We start from the raw sequence: 11,341 nt of genomic DNA on the forward strand, positions 1-11,341 counted from the left end.
TAGTGAATATATCTGATCTATATCTACATTGATCTACACATAGATGTATCAATATACATATGTATTTATATTCTAGCTTGTCAATAAGAATAACAAGATTCAGAAGCCTTACCGAAGTCCTGAAACTTGATAAAGGGCATCTCCCAGAAACTTCTATCAAACAACAAACTTAACAGTGTAACAGTGGGAACATTTGTTAGTAAAATCAGGATCAAGTCAAGGATGGATATACACTATTATCACTACTAGAGCCCTAGACAATGGAATAAGACCACTGGAAAGAATTAAGAGATATAATTAATATAAAAGATGAGGCAAAACTTTGTGGAGAGAATTTTCATTTATCTTGAAAATTCAAGAGAATCAATGATCAAACTATTCAAATTAATAGGAGTTCAACAATGTGGTCAGAGGCAAGATCCACATCAATAATGATGCAAGTTCAATGTTAATAGCTTCCTTAGGTATCAGCAATAATTATGTTCATTGAAGTAAAAGAGCAGAGTTGAAAACAACCTAAGTACTCATTAATAGGGGAGTGGTTAAGAAAATTATGTGTGTGTACACACTATGAAATATTATGCAATAGTTAAATGAATTAATTAGATCTAACTATAAATGCATTGACATGGAAATAGACCCAAGTCCTACAGTTGAGTAATAAAAGCAAGCTGAAGAATAAGTTCATCAAAGTTAGAAATAAAACACAAGTTGACTGTATTTTCTATAGGCTATATATATATGTATATGAAAATCGATAGAAAAGTCTGAAAGGTTACCTACTGAATGAATAGCAATGGTTATTTCTTGGGAAAGGACTGAGATTGGGGGTGGAAATCAAGGGGGACTTTAATCTCTAGTGGTTTTTTTGAAAGAAGAAAGTACTACTTGTGTAGGTAAAAATAAAAACAATTTAAAAATGCAATAGTTTGCTGAATTCACCTAATCAATGTCACTTAAATTTTCCCATGTTTTCATACATAAAAGGAAATTGCTTTCTAGTTTCTTAAACTTTGATTCATTCAACAACTAGTGAAGACCATGAGTTATGCTCAGTACAATGGATACAATGGCAAGCACGACAGACATGGTTTCTGCCCTCCTGGAACTTACAATCAAGTGGGAGAAGCAGATAACAAACAAATAACAAAATAATTACACATCACAAGACATTTAAACAGAAATGAGCAGCAGGGTTTGACGGGAAATACTGTGGTTGAGGGAGACTGCCTGAAATAAGAGACATTTTGATCACATATTAGGCCACAAAACCAGTCTCAAAAATTCAAGAAGATCGAAGTCATGCCATGCATCTTTTATGGCCACAGTGCTATAAAACTAGAAGTCATCCACAAGAAAAAATCTGGAAAGACTACAAATACATGGAGGTTAAAAAACATGCTACTAAATAGTGAATGGGTCAACCAGGAACTCAAAGAAGAAGTAAAAAAAATATGTGGAAACAAATGAAAATGAAAACACAACAGTCCAAAACCTCTGGGATGCAGCAAAAGTGGTTCTAAGAGGGAAGCTTATAGCAATACAGGCCTACCTTAAGAAGCAAGAAAAATCTCAAATAAACAACCTAACCTTACATCTAAAGGAGCTAGAAAAGGAACAATAAACAAAACTTAAAACCAGCAGAAGAATAGGAATAATAAAGATGAGAGCAGAAGTAAATCATATAGAAACTAAAACAACAAACAGACAAACAAAAAACAGATCAGTGAAACCAGGAGCTGGTCCTCGGAAAAAATCAATAAAATTGATAGACCTCTAGCCAGACTTATCAAGAAAAAAAGAGAAAGGACTCAAATAAATAAAATTACAAACAAGAGAGGAGAAATAACAACCAATGCCACAGAAATACAAACATTAATAAGAGAATATTATGAAAAACTATATGCCAACAAATTGGACAATTCCTAAGAACATATGTACCAAAACTGAAACAGGAAGAAATAGAAAATTTGAACAGATTGATAACTGGCAAAGAAATTGGGTCAGTCAATTATCATATGGTTTCACTCATATGTGGAACATAAGGAATAGCATGGAGGGCCATAGCGGAAGGGAGGGAAAACTGAATGGGAAGAAATCAGACAGGAGATGAACCTTGAGAGACTCTGGACTCTGGGAAACAAACTGAGGGTTACAGAAAGGAGAGGGTGGGGGGATGGGGTAACAGGGTGATGGGTATTAAGGAGGGCATGTGTGGTGATGAGCACTGGGTGCTATATGCAACTAATAAATCGTAGAACACTATATCAGAAACTAATGATGTACTATATGCTGGCTAATTATACATGATAATAAATAAGAAGGCTAAACAGTATTTTAAAAAGCCCTCCCAAATTATATACATGTGGTTTAACCAAGGCCATCTGGAAATAATCCTTCATATTTGTCTTTATTGTCTTCTGGTGCCAAACTGGTTGCATCAGAATCATTTTAGTTTTGGGGATGCCTGGGTGGTTCAGTCGGTTAAGCATCTGCCTTTGGCTCAGGTCATGATCCCAGGGTCCTGGGATTGAGCCCCGCATCAGGCTCCCTGCTGATCAGGGGAGTCTGCTTCTCCCTCTCTCTCTGCCCCTGCTCATGCGCTCTCTTTCTCTTTCAAAGAAATACAGTCTTTAAAAAAGAAAGAAAGAAATTGCGTCAGTAATCAAAAAACACCTAACAAACAAAAGTGCAGGACCAGATGGCTTCACAGGTAAATTCTACCAAACAGGTAAAGAAAAACTATTACCTATTCTTAAACTCTTCCAAAAAATAGAAAAGGAAGGCAAACTTCCAAATTCATTCTATGAGGCCAGTATTGCCCTGGTTACAAAACCAGATAAAGACACGACTGAAAAAGAGAACTATGGGCCAATATCCCTGATGAACATAGATGTAAAAATTCTCAGCCAAATGATAGCAAACTGAATTCAACAATATATTAAAAATATCATTCACCATGATCAAGTGGGATTTATTCCTGCGATGCAAGGGTGGTTCAATGTTTGCAAATCAATCGACGTGATACATCACATCAATAAGAGAAAGGATAAAGAACCACCTGATCATTTCAATAGACACAGAAAAATCATTTGACAAGGTACAACATCCATGCATGATAAAAACCCTCAACAAAGAAGGTTTATTTTTTATTTTTTATTAAAGATTTGTTTATTTTAGGGAGAGAGAGAGAGCGAGCACAAGTTGGGGGAAGGGCAGAGGGAGAGAATCCTCAAGCAGACTCCCTGCTGAGCAGGGAGCCCGACTTGGGAGCTTGATCCCATGACCATGAGCTCACGACCTGAGCTAAAACCAAGAGTCAGACACTCAACCAACTGAGCCATCCAGGTGCCCCAATAAAATAGGTTTAGAGGGAACATACCTCAACATAATAAAGGCTATATGAAAAACCCACAGCTAACATCATCCTTAATGGGGAAAAAACTGAGAGCTTTTCCCCTAAGGTCAGGAACACAATAAGGATGTCCACTCTCACCACTTTTGTTCGACATAGCACTGGAAGTCCTAGCCTCAGCAATCAGACAACAAAAAGAAATAAAAGGCATCCAAATCGGTAAGGAAGAAGTCAAACTTTCACTATTTGCCAATGACATGATACTATACATAGAAAACCCGAAAGACTCCACCAAAAAATTGATAGAACTGATACACAAATCAGTAAAGTTGTAGGATACAAAATCAACATACAGAAATCTGTTGCATTTCTATGCACCAATAATGAAGCAGCAGAAAGAGAAATTAAGGAATTAATCTCATTTACAATTACACCCAAAATAATAAGATACCTAGGAATAAACCTACCCGAAGAGGAATAAACCTACAGAACCCAAAGATCTGTACTCTGAAAACTTTAAAACACTGATGAAAAAATTGAAGATGACACAAAGAAATGAAAGACTTTCCATACTCATGGATTGGAAGGACAAATATTGCTAAAATGTACTACACAAAGCAATTTACAGATTTTATGCAATCCCTATCAAAATACCAACAGCATTTTTCACAGAACTAGAACAAATAATCCTAAAATTTGTATGGAACCACAAAAAAACCTGAATGGCCAAAGCAAACTTGAGAAAAGCAAACAAAGCTGGAAGCCATCACAATTTCAGACCTCAGGTTATATTACAAAGCTGTAGTCATCAAAACAGTATGGTACTGGCACAAAAACAGACACATAGATCAACGGAACAGAACAGAAAACCCAGAAATGAACCCACAACTGTATGGTCAATTGATCTTCAACAAAGCAGGAAAGAATATCCGAAGGGAAAAAGTTTCTTCAATAAATGGTTTGGGAAAACTGGACAGCAACATGCAAAACAATGAAACTGGACCACTTTCTCACACCATACAGAACAATAAATTCATAATGTATTAAAGACCTAAATGTGAGACCTGAAATCATAAAAGTCCTAGAAGAGAACATAGGCAGTAACTTCTCTGACAACTGCTGTAGCAATTTCTTAATAGATATGTCTCCCAAGGCAAGGGAAAGAAAAGCAAAAATGAACTATTGGGACTGCATCAAAATAAAAAGCTTCTGCACAGTGAAGGAAACAATCAGCTAAACTAAAAGGCAACCTACTGAATGGGAGAAGACATTTGCAAATGATATAAGTGTTAAAGGGTTATTATCCAGAATATATAAGCACTTATACAACTCAACGCCCAAAAACCAAATAATCCAATAAAAGTAGGCAGAACACATGAACAGACATTTCTCCAAGAAGACATCCAGATGGCCAATAGACATATGAAAAGATGCTCATCACCACTTATCATCAGGGAAACGCAAATCAAAACTAAATGAGATATCACCTCACACCTGTCAGAATGGCTAAAATCAACAACACAAGAAACAGCAAGTATTGGTGAGGATGTGGAAAAAGGGAAATCCCTCTTGCACTGTTGAGGGGAGTGCAAACTGGTGCAGCCACTGTGGAAAACAGTACGGAAGTTTCTCAAAAAGTTAAAAATAGAACTACCCTATGATCCAATAATTGCACTACTGTGTATTTCCCCAAAGAATACAAGAACACTAATTCAAAGGGATGCATGCACCCCAATGTTTTAGCAGCGTTTTTTACAATAGCCAAATTATGGAAGCAGCCCAAGTGTTTATCGGTAGAAGAATGGATAAAGAAGTTGTGGTATACATACATACACATATATACAATAGAATATTATTCGGCCAAAGAAAGAAGGAAATCTTGCCATTTGCAACAACATGAATGGAGCTAGAGAGTATAATGCTAAGCAAAATAAGTCAGACAAAGACAATACTACATGATTTCAGTCACATGTGGAATTTAAGAAACAAAACAAACAAGCCAAGAAAAAGAGAGAGTGAGAGAGAAACCAAAAAATAGACTCTTAACTCTAGAGAACAAACTGATGGTTCCCAGACGGGTGGCGGTGGGGGGATGGGTGAAATAGGAGCTGAGGATTAAGGAGGGCACTTGTGATGAGCACCGGTGGTAAATGGAAGTGTTGAAGCACTGTGTCGTACGCCTGAAACTCATATTACACTGTATGTTAACTAACTGGAATAAAATAAAAACTTAAAAAAAAAGTAATGCTTGGAAGTCACATCAATAGGACATTAGGTTTAATGAGATGTAGGAGTGAAGAAGGGGAAGGTATCAAGTATTTCCAGGCTCAAGGGCAGGGAAGAGTTTAGTGAAATGGAGGGACTGAAAGGAAGCCAGTGTGGCTAGAGCTGAGTGAGTGGCGGGGGTGGGGGGTTGTGGCAGTGAGGAGGCAGGGAGGCTAGCGGAGATGAGGTCAGAGTGATAGGCAGGAGCAGGTGATTCAGGGCTAGGTAAGGACATGGGAAGGAGTTTGAATTTACTCTAAGTGCCATGGGAAGCTACGAAAAGATTTTAGACAAGGTGTGACTTATCTTATCTCAAAAGTCACTTTGGCTTCAGTGTGGGGAGTGGCCTGGAAAAGGACAAGAGAAGCAAAATCAGTTAGGAAGTTATTGCAATGTTCTGAGGATAAAGTCTTGAAGATGAATACAACTAGACAGATCTGATATTCCTTTGGAGTGGAACTGATTACTTTTCTTGAATTAAGTTCTTTATGTGTATATCTGAGTCTAACCTTAGTGAAGTTTTTTTTTAAAGATTTTATTAATTTATTCGACAGAGATAGAGACAGCCAGCGGGAGAGGGAACACAAGCAGGGGGAGTGGGAGAGGAAGAAGCAGGCTCCCAGAGGAGGAGCCCGACGTGGGGCTCAATCCCATAACGCCAGGATCACGCCCTGAGCCGAAGGCAGACGCTTAGCCGCTGTGCCACCCAGGTGCCCCCTTAGTGAAGTTTTTAATTATTTTCTCCATTTATATACTATGTTTTTATTTCCTCTTTCATTTCTAAAGACATTTTCCCAAAACATTTCGCATTTGCGTTTGCTGCTCTGATTAAACCCTTCCTTTCCCTGCACTTACTTACTCTAGAGTTGATGAGTTTGGGGGATTCTGAAATCCTTCAAACCTTACCCTGAAATCCCCTTCGTTCAACACAGTCAAAATGATAAAAATATAAGAACCATTTTATTCCATCCAGATTATTGACTTGGCTAAAATAAACTGCATTCAAGCCTAAGCATTTCTTAAGGCAATTTATCTATTAATAGCATCATTCACTTTCAGGACCTGTTTGCTTATCCAGTAAAGTACTTAACAGGCTCCAACTTTCAGACTTTAATAACGGGCCTTTTGATTTTTCTTGCATGTCTGGGACAGAACGGGATGGATGTCTGAAACATTTGGGAAGGGTTGTTAAGACGTTATGTCATTACTTAAGGATACCATAAGCATATCCTCCTGTTCCCAACACCATCAAAGGGCGAAGTAAAAATAGACTGCAAATTGGGCAACGTTGAATTAAAGGTTCACCTCCAAGCATTTGGCTAGCCATTATTCCTCCTCAGTGGAAGCTCTTCTCAGACCAAATTGTCCCATTCAGAAAGAAGAAGCTTGCTACCAGGGAGGCTATAAATAGACTAAGGACACTCTGTGCCCACATCTTGAAACCATGAGAGCAAGGAGTGCAGGGGCATCCTTTATGCTTGTTGGGGACCTTGAAGGCAGCCTAGTGGGGATGAGGAGGCCCAGAAATATAAAATGGTGGCGGTGGTAGGCAGAAGGAGGAGAATGTATTTGTACCACAGTAAGGCAAGGGCATAGTGTGTTGTCAGTGAGAAAGGGACAAGCAGCCCCTGACATCTGGGACCCAGCCTGCCACTCTCAATTGGGCCTTGGTGTTTTCTTGTTGAACATAAATAGTCTTACAGAACATCATTAGGGAAGGTCGCTCTGCGATCATGATGGATCAGGACAAAAATAAGACCACTCCACAATCATGTCTGAACATAGTCAAAATATGAACAGTGTCCAACCCACAAAAATGATGAAACATCTCCCATCCTGGCTAACATGAGTGACTATTGTTTCTTTACCAATTATTGCTCTAGCTTCAGGTCAGTCTTCCCCACTTAGGGAAAAGATTGATTTAGAAATCCAACTAAGGGGCAGCCCACGGAATGGGAGAATATATTTGCAAATGACACTACAGATAAAAGATTAGTATCCAAGATCAACAAAAAACTTCTCAAATGCAATACACGGGAAACAAATAATCAAATCAAAAAATGGGCAGAAGATATGAATAGACACTTTTCCAATGAAGATGTACAAATGGCTAACAGACACATGAAAAAATGTTCAAAATCATTAGCCATCAGGGAGATTGAAATCAAAACCACACTGAGATACCACCTTACACCAGTTAGAATGGCAAAAATTGACAAAGCAAGGAACAACAAATGTTGGAAAGGATATGGAGAAAGCGGATCTCTCTTACACTGTTGGTGGGAATGCAAGTTGGTACAGCCACTTTGGAAAACAGTGTGGAGGTCCCTCAAAAAGTTAAAAATTGAGCTACCGTATGATCCAGCCATTGCACTACTGGGTATTTACCCCAAAGATACAGACGTAGTGAAGAGAAGGGCCCTATGCACCCCAATGTTCATAGCAGCAATGTCCACAATAGCTAAATCGTGGAAGGAGCCGAGATGCCCTTCAACAGATGACTGGATTAAGAAGCTGTGGTCCATATATACAATGGTATATTACTCAGCCATCAGAACGAATGATTACCCAACAGTTGCAGCAACATGGACGGGACTGGAGGAGAGTATGCTAAGTGAAATATGTCAAGCAGAGAAAGACAATTATCATATGGTTTCACTCATTTGTGGAGCATAAGAAATCGGAAGATCTGTAGGAGAAGGAAGGGAAGAATGAAGGGGGGCGGTAAACAGAAGGGGGAATGAACCATGAGAGACTATGGACTCTGGGAAACAAACAGGGCTTCAGAGGGGAGGGGGTGGGGGATTGGGATAGGCTGGTGATGGGTAGTAAGGAGGGCACATATTGCATGGTGCACTGGGTGTTATATGCAAATAATGAATCATGGAACATTGCATCAAAAACTGGGGATGTACTGTATGGTGACTAATATAACAAAATAAAAATTATAAAAAAATTAAAATAAAAAATATTTTTGATCCTTGAGTACTCAGGAGGTACTTATTGAATGCTAAAGTTAACTGCCTTGTTTTTAATACTCTGCTTGGAGTCAGACGTTCAGATGACTGTGTGCATGCCTTTTGGTGAGATTTACTGTAAGTGACCTCTGGTAAATCTTTTAAAATCAGTGGCTGGGTACCCACATTCTGCTAGATGTTGGCCTCTACTGCACGTTGTAAAGCAAGTTTTGAAAACTGGGCTACTATTTAGTTTGGGGCTGTTTAGATTTTAAATATAGTAGGGGAGTGAAAACAAGGTGATTGTCCCTGCAAAAGGAAACCTAGAGCACTCAGAATCGAAGTGGAAACATTAGGGAAGTAGGTTCCTTAGAACAAGTTTAATTTCTGATTTTCATGAGAAGGCTGTCTCTCTTATTTCTACAAAAATAAAAGTCACCTGTAAAAATGTAGGAACACTCAGGGAAGGCTTCTGGAGTTCTCTGAACTTTAAAAGAAAAAAAGTGTGAATGCCTGAGTTCTGGGAGTGTCCAGGATATGTTACAAAAGGTAACGAGTGGAATTTTGTACGTTTGTGATACTTTGTACTGCTGAAAGACCATCTTTACCTGGTGGTTTGATACCCAGAGAAACAAGGAGCTTGTTTCTCCACGTTAGTACTAAACTGCCATATTGCATGTGTACAACCTGCATGTTCCAGTTGCTACTAATCTTAACACAAGTTTGATTTTCTTTCTTTTACAATTCTGAAATGTGTTGAATTTACATTAGTTTCCTTAGGGGCCAAGTTTGGTGGTGATAACCTATTGTTAACCTATTATTATCCTGATATTGTGTTCTTCCAGCTCTTACCCTGTTTGAAATTATTATCATTTTTTTTTCTTTAGCCGTCTTGGGGTAAAAAATACCCATTTTCACCCATAGTATAGAAAACTTGAGTAAGAAATCTACTTCTTTACTAGTTTAAACACCATTTGTTTGGAAAGTGGCATTGTTTTACAAAACAAATAAAAACAGTAATTCTTGGAAGTAAATTCCAATATAAAGTTAATAAATTAGATGATTATATTTACTTATGAAGTCCTAAGTAAATACTTCTAAGGGAAACTTTTACTTTTGGTGTAAATTTCAGCGTGATCCTATTTCTACCGTGCCTTTTCCAATGTAAAAATTTTCTTAGAGAGTAGTTTTATATGTATTAGTCCCACAAACAGTTTCAGATCTCATACGCACACAGCAGATAGTTGAATTCTCATTTCTGTAAACATTTTGCATACTTACAATATGCTATTGTTTACTCATAATAATCAGTTTTGTAGTTACTGCATACTTGAATCCATACAATCCTTTCTGCCTAACAAAATGAATCAAGCTGAAGAGCACAAATTGAAAATGGAATTAAAATATTTATGTTTTCTTTAATGTTTAGAGGTCAGGTACATTTTCTTCAAAAGCAGTTACATAATAAACAGTGAGCAAACGAATACAACTAAGAAAATCGTGAAAGAAAATAGGGTCACTCCATGAATTGCTTTTGTCCTCGGAACACATTAATTACAAATATTAAGTAATAATAGTAAAGTGATTCCAAGTAGTGCTGGGCAAAAAATGTTTTAAGTAAATCGTTTTATAATGTCATTGCCAGATCCTAGAGTAATTCTAGATGGAAATACCATTTTAAGACAAACAAAGACATAAACTCTCTTTGGGACTTGGTCATTACTTACCGAAATTTGCCATCTGTATCGTCTGGTTGCCCGTGTCTGGAACATTGAAAATCACAACAGCATCTGCATTTCTTCTGCCTGCTGCTTGAATTTTTTCTGAAAATGTACAATTACCTCTTTCTATCAGTGCAATCCACGGACTGTTAGTGTTAGTAAATTCAGTGTTGTAGTCACAGGCTTGGTAGTTACTGTTCTTAGGGATGCTCACCACCCCCATAGCGTTAGCCACTGGTGAAGCTAATCCATAAACACCGCACTCACACCTCTCTATTGTAGTGTAGTTGCTGGTTTCATTGTAATAAGTCACAGTCACATAGGCATTCACAGAAAAAGACGCTGTGATTTTAAATAAAAAGGTAAAAATTACAAGCAGCCGAAAACAACTGGACTTATTCTCCTGGTTCATTGCTCGTTCATCTGAGCATAAAACTTAAGATGTCTGCTGCTATTTCCAACTATCAGTCACCATTTGTCCACTCAGGTCCCCGCTAAGCAGAAGTTTGAAATTTCAGTTGCAAGTAGGTAACTGATCTCACCTCTAGCAGCATAAGCTCTGAATACATCAGCTCTATTTCACTTTAGTTATCTACATTCTCCCTTGTCTGCCCCTCCTCCAACTGTACACACGTAACCTTTAACCAGGACTACCTTAGCAATAAATAACACCATAAACTTTATTCTACATGTCAACTTATCAGGATTGGGTGACTTCCTGCACTGAGATTTTTTTCTTAATGTGCCAGCTAATGCACTTTCATAAACATGGAGTGGATTGGAATGAGGAACTGGACTCTTGGGAATCCCACGTGACGAGGCAGAAAGTCACCTCTCTCAGAATATCTAAAACACCAAACTGGTTTTCCAAGCCCTGCTGAAATATGCTATCAGCCAGTTCAGCCAGGAGTTAAGATCCAGAAGTTTAACTGCTATGGTAGGAGTAGAATTGATTTTATAGCCTTTCCCCCTCTTATTTCTTTGTGGAATTTTTCTTAACAGGCTCCCCAAGGAATATCTTCTGCCACCTTGTTTATTCGTTG

The 11,341-nt window shown here is 38.1% G+C and overlaps 1 protein-coding gene across 1 annotated transcript in view; it reads right to left on the reverse strand.

The window, feature by feature from the left end:
- Nucleotides 1–11,017, reverse strand: part of RNF128 (ring finger protein 128) — a 93,570-nt gene extending 82,553 nt beyond the window's left edge. The window contains exon 1 of the mRNA XM_087860012.1: nt 10,305–11,017. Coding sequence (XP_087716138.1) covers nt 10,305–10,710 — 406 coding nt within the window. The 5' untranslated portion in view covers nt 10,711–11,017. The remainder of the gene's footprint in view (nt 1–10,304) is intronic.
- Between the last annotated feature and the right edge of the window lie 324 nt (nt 11,018–11,341).

Source organism: Ursus americanus, chromosome X, assembly GCF_024610735.1.
Source record: "Ursus americanus isolate L20-20 chromosome X, mUrsAme1.1.p, whole genome shotgun sequence".
NCBI classification, from domain to species: Eukaryota; Metazoa; Chordata; class Mammalia; order Carnivora; family Ursidae; genus Ursus; species Ursus americanus.